Raw genomic sequence first — 19513 nt, 5'->3', positions numbered from 1 at the left:
TTTCTCGTGGGAAGGCAGACAACTTTTTATCTATCAAGGTGATTAATGATGACATTTTGGCTATAGAAATCTATGTAGATGACATCATTTTTGGGTCTACTAATGATGATTCAGCAAAACATTTTTCTAAAATCATGGAATTTGAATTTGAGATGTCAATGTTAGGTGTGCTCACTTTTTTCCTTGGTCTACAAGTTTCATAGCTAGAACATGAATTATTTCTTTCCCAAACAAAATATGCCAAATAAATGTTGAAGAAATTCAATATGTCAGAATGCAAACATGTTAGCACTCCTATGGAAACTAGTTGTAAATTAATGAAGAATGATGATTCACCTTCAGTTAATCAGACTCTTTATAGATCTATGATTGGAAGTTTGCTATATCTAACTGCATCTAGACCTGATATAATGCAAGTTGTATGTATGGTGTCAAGATTTCAATCTGATCCAAAGCAATCACATCCTAACGCAGTGCATAGAATACTAAAATACGTTCAAGGCACTCTTGATTATGGTTTAAGGTATCCTCATAGCAATGATTTTACTCTTGTTGGTTATACTGATGCAGATTGGGGTGGATCTGATGATGAAAAGAGCACCAGTGGTGCAACTTTATTTCTTGGTGAGTGTCTGGTTGCTTGGCATAGTAAGACACAGGATTGTGTAACTCTATCCACTTGTGAATCTAAATATGTTGTAGCTACAGCTTACTATACTCAATTAATTTGGATGGATTATCAGTTATTTGATTTGGGCATTCAGGTTTCAAAACCTATTTCAATAATGTGTGATAACATGAGTGCTCTTCAATTAATAAAAACCCCTGTTATGCACTCACGCACCAAACACGTAGCCATCAAACTTCATTTCTTGAGAGATAAAGTTTAAAATAATGAATTCAAATTGGTTTATGTGCCTACTCAAGGACAGGTGGCTGATATTTTTACAAAGGCACTACCAAGAGAACTGTTTGAACAGTTGAGAACACGATTGGGAGTTTTCTCTCAATCCTTTCTTGCATAAACACTCTTCCTAATCACTATTCTGTGATAGGTTTCTGCTCCTTTCATAGAAAGCATTCATGAAAAGCAGGTGGTCAATTTTTGATGCAAAAATTTTGGGGGAGTAATCTAATCAGCATTTCACTCAGGTTGATTTTAGTTGGTTCACAGTTGGTTCAGAGGTTTGGTTTCATAGATTGGTTTATTGGTTTCAGATTTGATTTCTCAGTTTGTGGTTGATTCAGATTAAGTTGGTTTCAGTGATATGGATCAGCATTTCATGGTAAATCATTTATATTTCTGTTCATTATCTTGTATATATAAGTTAGAATTATTTTTTCAAAGTCACCTTGTATATATGAGATGATATTATCTTGTATGTATAAGTTGATTTTTCTTTTCATCTTGTATATATGAAATAGTGAAAATTTTTGCATAAAAAATGGGGGAGATTGTCGACCACAATGATTCTTTTAAAAAGGTGACAAAATGAGTTGGCAAAATACCTTAACACAAAAGTGGCAAAAAATAAATAAATAAAGATTTAATAAAACTAATAGATGCATTGAATGTTGGGAATAAGGTAAATAAAATAAAGACAGTTTTAAAAGAGAAGAAAATGCTTTGGCGTCAACATAAAACAAAAACATGACATCGCGACCCTTGTTTAATAAATGAAGCTAGATGGTACTCAAGGATTAAAGGAATGATTGGATGTTGAAAGAAATCTCACCATTTGTCAGAGTTGTATAGAAGACTTGAAATGTTTATGAAACTCATTTTTCTTTGTGGGTGATTTGTGACTGAAGGAAAATTCATTTGTTCTGGAAAACTTCTTTGTCTCTCTATGCAAACTGAAAATTTGTCTTCATATTTATCTTACCTGCAAAATTGATATGTCTTTGATAGAATTTTGATCTGTTGTTCGGGTTTCATCTTCAAAGACGTAAGTATTCTTCTTGAAGTTTCTCTTTTAGTAAACTACTTGAAAGTCTTTGTGTCAGCATTGATTCAAGTTTCATAGTTAAGGTTTTTGGGTAATGATTTTTTCTTCATTAGATTTTGCTCACATGCATGAGGAATTGGAGGCAAATATAAGAGGAAGATTTAGAGAACTTTCAGTCTGAAGTGCAAATTAAAAAAAGGGCATCATAGGTATCTCTTAAAAGAACAGGTACGTCATTGGTTTGAGACTACAACATAAATGAAGAATGAAAAGGTTTTGTTTCAATCTTACGATAGAGAAAAAGTGAAGATTTATTTGTTGAATCTGAAATTAGCACAGTCAATTTTTTTGAAAGAGGCAAAATTATTTGGAAAGAGATTTCTTCTAAGATGCATATACTATTCAATTTTTTTTAAAAAAAAATTCGACTGTCGAACTGTCTTTAAAAATTAGAGTCAAGCATTTTTGTTTTAAAAAGGGAAAGGGTTTCAAAATACTTCTTGAATAAGAAGATCACAAACTAGTTTTGTGAAAATGGAAGCAAATATGAAAACTATCTTCATTGCAGCAGGTTCTAAAATGAAGTTTTTGCTTTGTGGGAAATATGCACGAACAATTTATTGCATTTCTCATGAAGGATGAATACAAATTTTTGTGGGTATTAAACCCATAACACTATATGCACTATTTTTTCAAAACAAAAGAAAAGCTGGCAGGCAGTTTCAATTGTATAACTTTGGGTTACGAAATGGCATTCATGAAGATCTCAAACATAAAAGACCCTTGCTCAATTTGGAAGGTTTTTGAAACAGGAACAAATCCGAAACTATAATTGTTTTGAAGTTAGTTTCTCAAACAACATTTTTAAAAGGAAGTTTTTGATTAATCCTAACTGGTTTAGTTAGGCTCATGTAACTTATTAGTTTCAAATTTTATCTCTATAAATATAGAGATCATTTGTAATTTAAATGGTATGAGTTGAAAAAAAGAAAGAAAGAATATTTATATTTCAGAACAGTTTGTTAAGACTAAAAGTCTTATTATAGACTTGTATGCATGTATAAATGTCTTACATACACATTTATATGTGTGTATAAGGTTGTAATTGCAGCACTGATAAAATGGTTAAATACCCTGAGTAGTAGAAGCTGCTGATTGTAAAAGAGTTGAAACTCAATAAAGAATACAGGTTCATGGAGTGGTTTTTCTCCCTATGACGAAACTGTGAGAATTTTTGAGGGTTTTCCACTTGGCACAAAATTGGTGTCTCTTCTTTCTGTGAGTTGATATTATTCAGTATGTTTACATTTCAGTACAGTTTGATTTCTCCACTGCTGTAAATTGTGAATTAAAATTATTGAAATCAGATTTTCGGATAATTTAATAGTGCTCTAATTCACCCCCCGCGTCTCAGAACCCTGATACTTCCAACAATCTCTACATAACCACCACTGCTATAGTAAATCATTGACTATTAGACACATCTGAATGAAAAATACAAGTAATAAAATGGTTTTGAAAGAAGTTGATGGAATAGTGAGAATAACAGCTTTGGAAAAATGCGAAGTGATAGGTACCATGGCCCAGTTCATTCCAACCCTTAATTTCTACTACAGTGGGCTCCCTTAGTTGCACATGATGTACGCTTATTCTGAGTTCTACTTTGGCCTCAATCTACTCTCGCTAAAATAGGAAGTTGCATTTAACACACAAAATATCAACTCATTTATTTATATATATATATCCCATAGATTGGTAAGATTCATAGAGCTGCAAGCGATTGCATTCACGGACAGATAAACACAAAATAATTTTAAGAGAATGACACTATGGTAGATAGATAAATAAACAACCAGGACTAAGAGAGAGGCGTGCAGTTTTAGACCTTGGTGTTTGTTGTCCACATTTAGTTCAACTTCCCATTTTGACTGCAGTATGAAACCAGGTTGTCATCATCTTCAACAACCAGGAAGCTAAACTTCTAACACTTAAGTCGCCAACCCTGACCGATGAACCAAATTGAGCACTCAGTCCATTGGTGACCACGTTGGAAGGGACCCAGTGTGAATGGGTGAATAAAGAGACTTAAGGATACCCTTCTTTTTGCGGTTATGGATGTCTCACAGATGACAATATGAATAAGAATATACAATCATCTGGGATTACTCATCGACATGTAAGCATCAAGGCCATGTATTAAGGTAAATTTACAAGGTCACGGGGATATCGAAACTCCCGATCACAATACATAAGTCAGTCGCATGCTTACAATACAAAGAGCGTCGGGGTCCCACATATCAGATAAAGGGTATCATAGAGAGATAGATCAGTCCAGATTACGTGGTGGAAGCTCAAATTGACGCCACCCTCCATAAGAGGTCGAAACCATAGAGTGTGTGTTAAGGGATAGAGGTAAGTGTCATTCAATAATAGTGATGTATTGCTTAAATTTTCATTTAAAGTATGATGAAATATATTATTCAAGTTTTAGGTTAGATTTATAAGTATATCATCATAAAAAGTCAATAATTTATCATGAGGGAATAATATTAATTATTATTAACATTAAGGATTAAATAAATTATGATTTCATTGAGATCAATATAGGGAGATTTAATTAGCAAATAACAAGTTTATATATATATATATATATATAGAAGACTGAATATATGTAAATATATTCAAAGTATATTTTTATCTATATTGGAATGGTTTTATATTCATATGCAAAATTATTCTTGAGTATTATGTGAGTCTTTTATTTTTGTAATTCATTACATAAGGGAGATTAGAGGGAGCTAGAGGGAGAAGGTAGAAGATGTGATTCAGACAACCTTCAGTGATCTTGAACTTATTGATTCAGAGGGAGTAAACCATGTTTTGATAGATTCTTTAGTGATTAATAAATTGGCATAGTCGACAAGACTATGATTTATGAATATACCTCATGACTATGTGATTCTTAAGGGGCCTACCCCTTGTGTACATCATGAGGAAGTGACAACTTCCAAATGATGTCACTTGTATATACAAAATTTATTGAAAGGTGATGATCTTACTATAACTTACTTTTCTATTGTGATGGATATCTTATGATGTCTATGCAAATCATGATAGATTATACATTGTATAGTGGATGTTTATATCATAAACATTATGAGAATGCATGTGCAGATACCTTATAAATATTTTTTGAGTACATGGTGAATGTTATTGATATTCTAGAAGGCCATTACTCATAGAGTACTTGGTGAATATCATATGTCTTGATGTTTTCGGAGGCCATCACTCATACTATTTGATGAATATCTTGCATTTTGGAAGGCCATTACTCAAAGAGTAGTTAGTGAATATCATTGATATTCTAGGAGATTGATACTCATGATATCATATTTGATATCAAACATTTTTTAGTAATTGGTAAATATCATGTATTATGGGAGACCAATACTCATGATATCAAATATGATATCAAAACTTTTTGAGTACTTGATGGATATCAAATGTCAATATTCTAGGAGACCAAGACTTATGATATCAACGATGATGTCAAAATTGTGGATATTGTCTGATCAAAGATATCTTTAAAATTTTCCATACCTAATATTACCAATGGTGTAATACATGTCATGTGCTTATCTTCCAAAGCTAAGAGGGAGTGTTGATGTTTTGATAAACTTTAGTAGGATAAACTTGTGAGGTCAAGATATATATATATATATATATATATATATATATATAAAGTTTTTCATTATATTAATCATATTGATGAATATACATGTCTCATGAAGGCACATGCCTATTCTCATGGTTTATTCCTCATACAAATAGAAGGACGTTGCCATTTGGAAAACACATATTGTAATGGCAGCACTTAGTACATTTGCAGTGATCCTTGAAACCAACACCCCCACTTGGATTTAAGGGTGACATAGTTAGGGAGGGTCTTATTGATAGCCACATTGACATACAATCGGACAAAAGCCAACTAATATTTGTTTAAAATAATATCATCCACCCTTATGTAATGGCCAAAAGAACCCCTTGTCCACCTAAAGATCTTCTCATCCCAGAATTCCAATGGGAGACCAAGGAGCCTAACCTTAACATGGGCTATATAATTCATCTCTATTGTGAGGTCAAAACCTGACTTGTATTTAGCCAAAGCCATGTAGTGATTAGTGAAGCTCCATGATCCCACCAAAATAGACTTTGTGTCTTCTTCCATGACAAATTTGAACAAGGAAAGGGCTCGTGACATCATAGAGACTCCAAAAGACTCTTTGATACTTCACTTTGAGGTGCACCATTTCCTGACCATATCTATTGTAGGTGTGAAAGATGGGAAATGACCCACAAAGCTCAAGGACAAGCTAGTGGTGATATTCTCCACCACCTAGTCTGGGAGCAAGATCAAGAGAGACCTCTGGAAAATCCCTAGAAGAGATAGTTACCGAAGGCCCTACCAAGGTGATTTTCTTGTTAGATTTAAGGATCTCAATAATCTTTAGGCCTATGTTCTCCTAAACCACCTTGGGAGAGGAGTTGTAGAGGAATCCCAAGTCATTAGATTCATAGGGGGGCCTAGTAGATGTTGACTGACTAGTAGGAAAGATGGAAGCTTGTAACTTGGGGATGTCAACTGAGAAAACAAGACAAGAAGGAGATATGGGAAAATCTTCTCTTGATTAGGAGGAGGGTGTCCTTTGGAATAACGCACACCATAAGCAAGAGTTGTAGAAAAAAATATTTCTACTTTTTTTGTTGAGATTGTTAAAAAGTGTGATGTAACTACATTTCCACAACCAACCATGAGAGTGTGATGTAGAAGGGGGGTAACTATATGTTGCACCTTCGTGTGTTTGATGATTATATCTCTAGCTCAACTCTAGTTTTGATTCCCCAATGTCATTTTGCTCTTCCCATTCGCCTATCACACTATCCCTAGATTGATCATTTCCCCTTCCCCTTCTTCATTTTTTGAAAATTGATAGTTGATTATGGCGGACCAACAAGTGCCAAATTTTAGAATTCTGGGGGTAGAATTATAGAGGTATCCAATGTCTTCCATGGAGTCCTCAAAGATTTTTCTAGATTATGCTAGCACAATTCAGCTGCGAGACTATACAACTCCAAAGAACTTAGCATGAAGAGATTTTCCTTTCATTCAGAAAATTTTCTATATTTTGCTAGCACACTCTATAAAAACATTAATTTGAAATTTATGACAACATGTCTCATAATAAATTTTTATTTATTTTCTAATAAATTCTTACTTTTTTCTTAGCCTTTTTCTTAAAAGCTAATAATAAATAACATAACTAACTTCGTTTAGATTTTAAAAATACATATAATTTTATGAACTATAAACAAATCCAAATGTTCATAACATCTTCATACGCTATTGGCTAAATTAATTGCCAATATACATCCCAGCAGATGCAATAGTTAACTGACATAAACAACAATTAATAATGGAAAAGTAAAAGCCAAATTTCCTAATTTGAGATTCTCTTTAATCAATCTTCGAAACATGTGGCCAACAACAAAATAAGTAACCAATAAGGCTTGTCCTGTAATCCAACTTTCCATGAAATTACTTTCATAGTCGTGAATTACATAGCGCGTTCACCACAACCTCAAAAGCAAGATTTAAAGCAACGTTTACTTAAGCTCTAAGAAATGATCCGAATGTCTTAAAAATCTTAGAACTCAAGTAACACAGATGTTCCTGGACATGATCTCATAAATCTAATACGACAAAGAACATACATTTGTGTTGGAAGCTATAATCCGAATGACAATATGGCCCATGACCAGGGTGTTGGGTGATGCGACGCGCTCCCCTGCCTACAGGTGGTTAATTACGTGGTGTTCCATGTTCACTAACAGTCATGATTTTTGGTGCAACGGTAAATGGGCCCTACAATTGGTATTAGAGCCTGGTTTTGGCCTGGTCATGGGTTCAAATCTCCCCGGTGCCTTTCCGACCCATGTAAGCACCTGGTATGCGCGTTGAGGGGGAGATTGTTGGGTGATGCGACGCGCTCCCTGCCCACAGGTGGTTAATTACGTGGTGTTCCATGTTCACTAACAGTCATGACTTTTGGTGCAACGGAAACATTCTATAAAATCTTTGCCTTTGCGAACCTAGCGACTCAAAAAGCTGAGAAACTGTGGAATTAACCCGTTGAGAAAAATTGAGGAGTGAATGAGGAGAAGCAAGAGACACGCTGGCACGCTCAACGAAATCGAAGCCACGGTGGCCATGGTGACGCCGGGTCTTGTGTTCAGCAGCAGATTTTGCAGCCAGATGAGCGAAGAGCAGACATCTGAATGATATGTGGGATACCACCTCTTCTCCCACTCCATCCACTCCTCTGGAGGAACATCATTCTTCATTTCTTCCTCCATTCTCAACTCATACATTCGTTTTCTCAATACTAACATGTCCTCGTCCACCATTCTCCCCGGCCCTGCAATACCCATGAACCCGCATGAGTTTCCTTAACTTGAATACTTTCGAAACATCTGAATGAATTTTGTATTTGAAGGAATGGCAGACAAAAAACATACGAGTAGAGCAGTTAATTACCTGATTCGCCCGAGCTGGCAGCATTAACAACGAACTTTTTCATGCTGTTCTTCAAGCCAATGTGAACAGAAGGCGGTATTCGTGAACTTTTGTGTAGAGGCAGCAGCCCGAATTTTCCATTGAGTCTAGCTGCTCTGAGATCCATCTATCAAATGTTTAAAGCAACAGCAGTTCTTCCGAAAAGTTAAAACAACAATAAGTGAAATATGTTTTTGTTGCTTGAATTGTTTGTGGAGAGCATTGAATTGCCGAGTGAGATGTTGTTGTTAAATAGACAAACATGGTATATGAGAAATGAGGTTATGTTTCCTTTAGCGTGAAGGAAGCCCAAATATACGCGGATAGCGATGCATCGATAAATGTGCCAACACGCGCATGCGTGGCGCCTTTGGCTTTGTTACTTACGCTACGCGTGGACGTCGCTTTCGATTTGGGGAGGGGAATCGGATGACTTTGCTTGCAAGAGCAGCGTCGCTGATGAGTCATCTGTCCGCTGTATCTAGTCGCTGACGACAAAGAAAAAGTAGAAATGACCGATAATGGGGAGCTTTTGGGAGAATGAGTATGTGATATTTGATAAATAAGGATATTTTATATGTGATATTTGAGAATAAGTATAGTTTCAAGGAGGTTGGTTAGTGGACAATTTAAGAATCATTCAAACAATATCAAGGTGGTGTTGTTGAACCTCTCTTATGATCTCATTGAGTTTGTTGATGAGATTTATTATGTTGAGGAGACTACCACCTTCACTAAATATTATGTCAATATTGTTGAGCTTGTTAACTTAAGACTATAAGTCTTTCGTTTAGGAAAGTAGATGGGGAATCTTTTTAGGTTTAGTTTGAAGGTGTAGTACTAGGCTATGCTTGTTGTAGAATAAAGTCTAGGGAGGTTGTTGATCATGAAAGAAACTCTAAGGGCTTGTACAAGTTCCTCACTATTGGTTCGGGTGGCTTATTTGCGTCGCTTGCTATCTTTTGCATTTTCAATTTAAATGATTCAATAATATTAGAACTCTATTTTGGTTGGGCTTGTATTTCTAGACTACTTATGATATTAATGACTCTTATATTGTTTTTTTTTTTTTTTTTAAAAATTAATAGCCTTCTCAAGTCGCCTTTGGACTGCTTTGTTTATAGGGCCAAGGCCCTAGTTTTGTGGTTTTTTAATATATAAAAATTATCTACATTTGAGACTAATATGATCTTGCTTGCATTTCATTGCTCTTTTGTACTCAGAAGGAAAATACATATATTTATATTATTTATTTTTATTTTCAAGTATTTTAGATGTTAATATAATACTAACACTTGCATAGGAGGTTCAAAGTTATGCTAATACGAAACTAAAGATTTTTCTTTAAATTTTGTTTGAACATTACACTAGATTAAGTATTATTGTAAATATAAGAATAAAATATATGTACATTAAACACATTATCATGCTACAATTTTAATTTCACAACACAACTAGTATTCTTAAGGACTAAATTGAACATAATTATTGATAGAAGGAGTGATTTCACATGAAAAAATGTATGGTATTTACTAAGTTCTCAATTTTAAACTAATTTTCACAATATTCCGTATGATATACACTGAAGGTAGCTCCTTAAGATATTGAATGCATTGAATTCTTGTATCGTTTTCAACATTCTACCCTTAACCACTACTTACTTATCTTGTGTAGTCAATCACTAACTTGAACTTCAAATATGGGGAAAAATCAAATCAAATGATTTAAACAAGTGTACTATCTTCTCTTCATGCACTCTAGTATCTTTTTTTATTAAAAATATATTCTAAAAGGATAAGCTTAGAAAAATAGGGAGTTCATCATCAAGCTCTTACTATTTTGCACATCTTAAAGGAAAGAATGTTGAGGTCCATATGCAATTTTGATCTTATAGACATTAAAATTCCTTTGTTATATAATAAAATTGATTGAAAAATATGATATTTAAGATGTGCACTAAAAGTCATAAAGAAGAATAATTCAACATGAATAATAGATCTCATTTATGAATTTGGGGATTTAGCTTTGTTTCTCCTTTCTCACAATGTATTCTTTTATTTTATCATTAATAGTTTATGCAATTTTATAATGTTTTTGTTACCGAATTTTTGGTCTAAAAAAGTGATTGGTTTTAATAAAACTAGTTGAATTTATCACTTGTATTTTTCAATGAAATCATGGTGAAACTTGAATTTCTACTATATAAAGCTTATAATACATCTTAGGTGACATGAATAGAGGTTCATTTTAATGTGCAAAGAAAACATTACAAATAGACATGGCTAACTATAACCTTAAACCTATCATGTTTGGTTAAATGATGACAAAGGATGACCCATTTAATTCGGCTAGAATTCCCATCCTAATGGCTACAACAATTTCACAACTCTTTAAAAGGACTCAATGAAGAAAACTATCAACCTCTGGCATGGTTTCATAGTTTGTGGGCCTTGAAATGTTCTTCTAAACTTAAAAATAGGTATGAGATATCTACATAATAATCACTCTCGTCTTTCTATTAACTCAAATTATTTTACTACTCAAAGACTAAATACATTCTGATGAATTTCCTTAAAGATGTTATTATTTCCAAGAGCTATATTTGAGTATTTGAAGATTGAATTCTATTTTATAAATATCCTTATTTTCATTTAAGGTATAAATCCAAAGAGATGTATATTAGTATTGATGAGACTTTTTGGTACACAAGGTCAAGAGTGTAATAGTTGTTACAGAGTACCTAAGTGGAAGCTAACATCACCAAAAAGAGAAGCAAAGAAGACATCCATTTCTCCCAAGCTCTTGGTAATTAGGTCTTGATCACACTTGGCTTGATTAAGTTGGATGAGATGACTATAATATTCATGGGGATTGTTGGTTATTATTTGCATTCTTCAAAAGATGGTCTTTAAATAACTTATAGGACATAGATTTAGAGCAAAGAAAAGGGAACCTGTTACCTCTGGTTTTGCCGCCAAGGGTTTAAATTTTGAAAGCGTGGCTCGTGCAACGGTTAGTCTTGAATTAGTATTTTAATGTTACGACTTGCAAGTTTCTGGCTGTCAGATCTAAGTAGTACCGACAGTTGGCGCCATCGCGCTATAAGGGAAATGCACGATATTTATTATAGCGCGATGACGCCCTGAAGACACGTTGCAGGGGTGGGTTCGACGTTTCGCGAGTCGGAAAAGGTTCTTGATGCCCTTGGCGCTATGTCGCTATCGCATATCGGCCGAAAAATCTCCATAGCGACATAGCGCCCGACGGAAATAGTCACGGAAGCAAGTTTCAATGACCTGCAGAATCAGGTGTTGCGGCAAAAAATCAGAAGGAACCACGTGTCCCAGGTCGGAGTTCCTGTCGGCACGGCTAACACAGTCGAGGCTTACGTTCACCACCGTCAGATTAGCTCGGATCAACGGTTATGACAATGACATCACGCCCTGGTGACATGTGTCAGGTGAGGCCGTGTCTCAAGGCGATGCTAGGTGTATCGACATGGAGGGCAGAAGCACGAGGTACGACGAGTCCTCACGATTGTCGGATTGGGTCACATCGACGGATGGCGCCATCTCGCTAAGGCGGAGATGCACAAATTTTATCATGGCGACATAGCGACCATCCGCCACATGGATTGACAGGACCAAGTCTCACCAAGGATTGCCAGGTGTCATCCAGAGTGCGGTGCAGTTGCAGACATGGCACCGAGTGGGATGGGTCTGGTCGCAGATCGTAGAGTACGGTAGGTCAGAAGTTTCATGGCGACGGGCAAACAAGTTTCACGGCTCGAAGATTTCAAAAAATGGCGAGGTGCCATGGCGCCAACGAAAAACCAATGCATTTTTCGATGGTGACATAGTGCCCAAACGGAAGGTTCACCGTGGCGAGGAATGATCAGGCAGATGGGTCCCGTCAGTACTCTGCAGCGCAATTTGTCAGCCCGACGTCAGGATAGAAAATCGGATGGGGACACATGTAAATCTTAGGACACGCTGTCAGTGGGCACTATGGCGCTATGGGAATTTGGTCTCGATTTACACATAGCAACATGGCGCCTAGCTGACACGTGGTCGCTCTACGGATCAGGTCTTGGGTTACTAGCTAGTGTTTCGTCGAACCAAATAGGGAGGTGCCATGTGTATGAGTCAGTGCGTAGCATACAGCGGGCCCAGTAGTCTCAGCACGAATGGCGAGTCTTCACGATCGTCGAATCTGCGAGGATCTACGACTGGCGCTGTCTCGCTATCGAGAACTGCCCGGGAGTTAACGTCGGCGACATAGCACCCATGCGCCACATGTCCTGGCGGTGTGACATTTCATGTCGTCGGTGCAGTCAGATTTAAGTGACCAACGGACCAACAAGGAGACGCCACGTATTAGCGGGCCCGACAAATCAATAGAGAAGGAGGGTCGCGGGAGGTCAAGTTTTGTGACCGTCAGATCTACAGAGATCGGCGGCGGGTGCTATCTCGCCATGGAGAAGCCGCGCGAGTTTTATGATAGCAGGTTAGCGCCCGTGTGCCGCGTGTCCTCGTGGGCCCGGATTCGGAAGCGCAGTAAGTAAAACGGTTGGTGGTCATTGCAATCGTCGCAGTCGACATGACAGTTAACGTAAGGTTACGACAAGATGATGAAAGGTGGCGCAGTCAGGTTGAAACCCTTAGGCGCTATGGCGCTATCGAGATCTTCGATGACTTTTCGATAGCGACATAGCGCCCAGTCACACAGAAAGGGTGGTAAGCGCCTAGTCAAACGTAAGAGACTGCCAGGGTGGCGAGATCGAAGGTGTGATTGGCCTGCATGGCCTAGTTGGCTCGTCGAGCCTGTTTGACTGATCGATTCTGATGGGTGCACAAATCATGAATGATGAGAAATCCGAGTTTTGCCACAATCTGATAGTGGGATTAATTGCTACCAACTCGGAATGAATGCCAAGCGCAAGAAGACACTCCATCCATCCGGGCGATCCATCTACCATGTCAGAGAATGTTGTGGCGTCGTTCCTGTCTTCTCCAGGCTCTTTCTCAGAGGGATATCAGATTTCTTGGTATGCAGGCCATGTTCAATCAGATCTTTGATTGGATTCTCAGGATAGAAAGTTAATGCCAGTAGGTGAGAAGTGAATGTAATGTAGAAATCTTCAGTTATGCCTAATCTATAAAGGCAATTTGGTGATCTGTTCTTAGGGTCAACTCTTCCTGATTTTCTCTGCTGCTGCTTGCAGACTTGCAGTGTAAAAATCCCTTTGTCTCTGAGCTAGATAAACATCCTGTATCATCTCTTTCAGCCATCAACATGTATGTGTAGCATTTTGCCTCTCATTGATGTATTGTTGAGATCAGTGGTCTGCATACTGTATCTATCTTTGGCCTATGGAATAATATACAAGTGAAATCTTCTATTCCTGGTGTTATTCAACTGGTCTCCTGATCTGTATGTGGTTGTTGGTCGATATAAGTCTGAATGAATGTATGACCTTGAATGTTACCCTAGTTTCATAGTGCATATATGGACAGAAATGAGCCTGAACACTCGGTTTTGGTGCATCACCGCGTTAGATTAGACTAGGTAGATTTGCTTTAGTGCTCTCTTTCTCCCTTTCCCTTTTGAGAATAGATAGGTGCGCCCTGACAGTAAGAGGAAGCCGGCCTTCTCCGGAGACTCAACCTCGCAGTTCAAGTCCCACAGCTGGGAGGTTGTTTCCATGTTTCACTAGGTTGTCCTTGCGCATAGGCCTTGGACAAGGGTGCAAACCTATGTGACAACAGTTTTTGGCACGGTTGGTGGGACTCATATCAGAAGATTTTAGGTCTACTAGTGTCAAGAAGAAAGAATTATAGAGATAAATGCTGAAGAAGTAGTGCTGGCTTCAGTTTTCAAGCCTTCAAGAGGCTGATTCTTCAAGTACTTAGCGACTCCGAACATCAAAAAGTCTGGTTCCAGACCAAGTTTGCAGTGATTCATGCCTAGGACTGAAACAAGGGCGTCTTCTAGAGGTAAATTTCAATATCAAGAGCTTTCTCTTTCAAATCCTAGGAGAAGAAGGACTAGAACTTCATTATCACCAGTTAGGGGTAGAATAACAGTTGATATACCCGTAAGATCTATCTCTACTCCCCCTACTGTTCGAACTCAGCCTAGATTGCCATCAACACTCATCAATAGAACACTTGTTTATATGGCACAGCCAAGAGTTCATGCTTTTTCCACCTTTAATGGTGGAAGTCCTCTGTTGTTATCCCAAAGACATGATATACCAGTATCTGCACTAAAAAGTATACCTGATTTTACTGGTGAAACTTCTATTTCCCCTTTAGAGCATATCCAAGAGGTAGCGAATGTCTGCAATATTCACGGTATTACAGAAGATGATGTTGCTTTCAGACTTCTAGCCTCATCTTTAAAAGGAAAAGCATTACAGTGGTATAGAGGCTTAGCTCATGGTTCCATAACTGATTGGGATGGACTAGGAGCAGGATTATGCAAACATTTTGAGGATAAGAGTGCCCATTTGTCACTACTAGAGCAGCTGACTACAATAAAAAGAGCCCCCCATGAATGTATGACTGATTTTAATTACAGATTCCAAAAGATATGGGATAGAATACCTACTATAGTTAAACCTACCCCTGGTAATGCCTTCTTGCATTACCTTAGAGCTTTCAACAGTGACATTGCCACCACAATCCAAACTATGGGAGGGGATACATTACCGAATGCTTATGAGACAGCTATAAAGGCTGAGAACATCCTAATACAAGGAGGAAAGTTGGCTCCAAGGCCTCCTATGCCTTTCTTTCCTGATGTTCCCAACCACCAACCAACAATGGCCCCCCTTCCTATGATTTTACGTCACAAGCCCTTACTCCAGTTCCCCAAGCTTCCACATCCTCAAACAGAATAGATGAACTCAAGGAAATGCTCCAAGGTCTAGTGCTGAATATAGATAAAAGAGAGAGGACTCTGGATAAAAAATTGCAAGAGCAGGGGAAGGAGTTGAAGGACCAAGGGAAGAGATTAGAGGATAGTTTTTCTCTAATACAAAAAATGAGTAACAAGGTGGTGGCCTTAGAAAGGCAGCAAGCCCAAAGTGGCAAGCCCCCCCAATTACAACATTAGGCCCCAAGTGGTGGTAGGCCTCCTAATCATTGGAATAGCTCTTTTGATCAGAATAGGCAAAATAGTCATGCTACTGCTTCAAGCTCAAATAAGAATAGAGCTTTAGTTCCTCAAAATAACTTAGCCCATGATCAAGACTTCTATCCTTCATGTAACTATTCTTATGCCTACTGCCTATGTCAGAAGGCAGAATCTTATTTGGCCTTAACTGTCCAGGAGTCCGCAGTAAAGCAATCATACAAGGAAGATCATCCCAAGGAGGCCTCATATGTTCAGAGGCAGGGTGATTGCTCTTTTATGAATCACCAGATGGAGGAGCATTGTAATGTAAACCAGGATTCCGTTGCTCATAACACAAGAAGCAAGAAGAGAGCTATGGAACATACTGCCCCCCTTTCTCCTGAGCAGGCCTCAACTTCGAGTGTTATACCTCATACACAAAAAGAAAATGAGCAGACAAACACTTCACAACAGCAAAGGCAAGGTCCAAAAAAGGAGGATGCAAGTGATCCCTATGTTGCTCCATCTCAGCCTCTCATGGGTACAGCTCCCAAAGTTTCTGCCAAATTTCCTAATGCACCCTTGAGTGTGGTGGAGCAAATGAAAAAAACCAATGTAAGCATCTCCATGTGGGATGCAGTTGCCACCATACCAATGCAGAAAAGGATGCTGCAGCAAGAATTGGAAAAGATCAAACCCAAAGATCAGTTGCCCACCATGGAGAGTGACACTAGTTTAGTACAACCATCAGGTGATGTGGAGACAAATAAAAAGGTTAGACCTCCTCCATTCTATGTTTCTCTGATTATAGGGGGCAAGTTAGTCCATAATTGCTTGATAGATTCGGGGGCTAGTAGCTCAGTAATGCCTAGGTGTGTTGCTGATGCGTTAGGAATGAAATATGAGCCCATTATTAGGGATGTGTTACAACTAGATGGGAGTACTGTCAAAACCATAGGCATCCTTAGGAATGTGGAAATGGCCCTACATGCATGCCCTGGTTGTACTATGATTCAAGACATATCTGTTGCTGAAGTCAAGCCCTATTTTTCCATCTGTCTTTCAAGAGACTTCACTGCCCAAATAGGTGGATTCATATCTGTTGATTGGTCTTATATGTCATTTAAGACCAGATACGGGGCCAATGCTTCAATTAGAGCAGAACCTCAAACCCTTCATCACACTGAACCCTACACCCCCAACTTCATTAATATGAATTGCCCTATTTTGGAGATGGATGAAAATGACATAGTAAATGAGCCTGCCACCTCCATAGTAGAGATTCCTAATTTCTTCTTAGATGAGTTGGAAAATACATGTCAGTTTGAACCTATGTTGGAAACTCTTGAGATAGGCCTTAGTACATATTGCATAATAGAGAAGGAGGCTCAAGTTCCTGATCTTGTTGGAGCTAATGATGACATAAGTGGAATATGGAGTATGTACTTTGATGGCTCAAGGAATAGAAATCGATCAGGGGCTGGTGTTATGTTGATCTCTCCTGCACAAATAAGATACTACTTCTCTTTTAGGCTCCAATTCAGTTGTACCAATAATGTGGCCGAGTATGAATCTTTGATCCAAGGTCTCCTACTTGCCCAAAAGAGGGGAATTCAAGCCTTGAAAGTATATGGAGACAGTGAGTTGGTAGTGAACCAAGTGAGAAATCAGAATATCACCAAAAATGGCCTGCTCAAGTCTTACAAACACATAGTCTGGGATTTGCTTGAGGGTTTCCAAGCATTTAATATCTAGAGCATTCCTAGGAAAGAAAACAAATATGCTGATAGACTTCCAGTAGTGGGTGCATCTTATGATTTTCCAAGGAATCTTGAGGAAGAGAAGAAGCAACAAATAAAGGTGGTAGTAAGGCCTGTTATTCCTGATAATAATACTCATTGGCAAGTGTTTGAGTCTGATGAGTAGATTGTGAGTTTCTTGTAGAATGAAGCAGAATATTCAGAAAGAAATCAGTCAAGACTACAAGATCAGTATGGTGATCAGATCATTCACCTCAGTTCCAACAAGTTGCCCAAGGGTCTCATTACCTTGGAGAGTGTCTTTAATCCTGATGATCAATCAAGAGGCAAAGGAATGAATCTAGCTGCAGAAAAAGATGATCATGCCCCAGTTACAATTGCGGATGGAAAATATCTTAACATGGGGAAGGTATGTTCTGAAGTGGAGCAAGAAAATTTCATTCATCTATGTCAAGAATTTAATGATGTGTTTGCTTGGACATATGATGACTTAAAGGGGTTTGACCCTAGTTTGTTTCAGCATACCATAGATTTAGTTGATAGGGTCAAACCAGTAATGCAAAAACAGAGGCCAGTGAATCCCAAGATTGAACCCTTAATGAGGAAGGAACTATCCAAGTTGATTGAAGCTAACATAATTTTTCCTATCAAACACTCATCATGGGTGGCTAACCTTGTCCCTGTAAGGAAGAAGAATGGAGAAATCAGATTGTGTGTGGACTTTAGGGATCTTAATCAGGCTTCCCTTAAGGATCACCACCCTCTCCCTTCTATGGAGCAAATTCTATCCAAGGTCAATGGGTCAAGGAGGTTCTCTTTTCTTGATGGATTTTCTGGTTATAACCAAGTGTTGGTTAAAGAATCTAATAGATATAAGACAACATTTACTACTAAATGGGGCACCTATGCTTATTGCAAGATGCCATTTGGACTAACAAATGCAGGTGCCACATTCCAAAAGGCAATGGAGGTGGCTTTCAAAAGATTAATCGACAAGTTTGTCTTAATATACCTTGATGATATAACTGTATATTCCAAGAATGTAAAAGATCATCTTGATCATTTGAGACAGGTATTTCTAAGATGTAGAGAGTTTGGGGTTTCCCTCAACCCAGCCAAGTGTGTCTTTGCTACAAGCCAAGAAAAATTACTGGGACACATTGTATCTAAGGATGGGTTGACCATTGATCCAGAAAGAACAAAAGCAATACTTGCCCTTCCTCTCCCTAAACACAAGAAAGGGCTGCAAAGTTTCCTTGGTAGGATAAATTTTGTAAGAAGGTTTATTCCTAATCTTGCCATCATGGTGAAACCCCTCACAACCATGCTTAAGAAAGATATGGTCTTCTCATGGACCAAGGAGGGGAAGGAGAGTTTTGAAGAAATCAAGGCAGCCATAGCCTCAGCCCCCACTCTCATGAACCCAAATTTTGAGAAAGATTTCATCCTCTACACTTTAGGTGGTGAGTCAAGTGTTTCTGCTGTCTTGACTCAGACAAATGACAAGAATGAGGAGCAGCCCATAGCCTTCTTTAGTGAAGGACTCAAGGAATATGAAGATAAGTATAACTTTGTTGAGAAGCAAGCCCTTGCAGTCATTAGAGCCTTGAAGAAATTTAGACACCTCTTATCCCACAATAGGATCCATTTGTTGGTGCCCCATGTGAGTGTAAAAGACTTCCTGTTAAGCAAGGACATCAATGAAAAGAGAGTTGGATGGATCACTAGGGTAATGGAATATGATGTTGATATTCAGATTACCAAATTGGTAAGAGGGAGAGGATTATGCAAAGAAATGTTATCAGGTCAGGATTCAGATGAAGGGACTGCTATGGTAATTGCAGAGCAGAAGGAGGAAAGAAATGTTAATGCCCCAAGGAGCTGGATGGATGACATGAGGACCATTTTATCAGGGAATGGATACCCTCAGGGATTGGACAGAGCTAAAAGAAGAGAATATAGACTGCAGTCCATTCCCTATGTTGTGATTGATGATATCCTATTTAGGAGGGATTTTAATGGGACCCTGTTGAGATGTATTGAAGAGGATCAGGTTGAGAGGATGATTAAAG

At 38.0% G+C, this 19513-nt stretch overlaps 1 protein-coding gene across 1 annotated transcript; it reads right to left on the bottom strand.

The window, feature by feature from the left end:
* Positions 1–7443: 7443 nt before the first annotated feature.
* On the bottom strand, positions 7444–8802 carry LOC149571243 (uncharacterized). Its single transcript, XM_089812810.1, has 2 exons — positions 8545–8802; positions 7444–8425 (listed from the first exon to the last, which is right to left on the bottom strand). The coding sequence occupies exons 1-2, from the start codon at positions 8687–8689 to the stop codon at positions 8100–8102; spliced, it is 471 nt and encodes a 156-aa protein (XP_089668936.1). The 5' UTR covers positions 8690–8802; the 3' UTR covers positions 7444–8099.
* Between the last annotated feature and the right edge of the window lie 10711 nt (positions 8803–19513).

Source organism: Cupressus sempervirens, chromosome 2 (genome assembly GCF_028749045.1).
Source record: "Cupressus sempervirens isolate cs-2001-9-10 chromosome 2, ASM2874904v1, whole genome shotgun sequence".
NCBI lineage: Eukaryota > Viridiplantae > Streptophyta > Pinopsida > Cupressales > Cupressaceae > Cupressus > Cupressus sempervirens.
This window is presented reverse-complemented; position numbering and strand designations above follow the sequence as displayed.

Coding starts and splice junctions, on each gene's coding strand:
- LOC149571243 (XM_089812810.1), bottom strand. CDS start 8,689: ATGGATCTCAGAGCAGCTAGACTCAATGGAAAATTCGGGCTGCTGCCT. Junction 8,426..8,544: donor TGCCAGCTCGGGCGAATCAG/GTAATTAACTGC, acceptor TGGGTATTGCAG/GGCCGGGGAGAATGGTGGAC.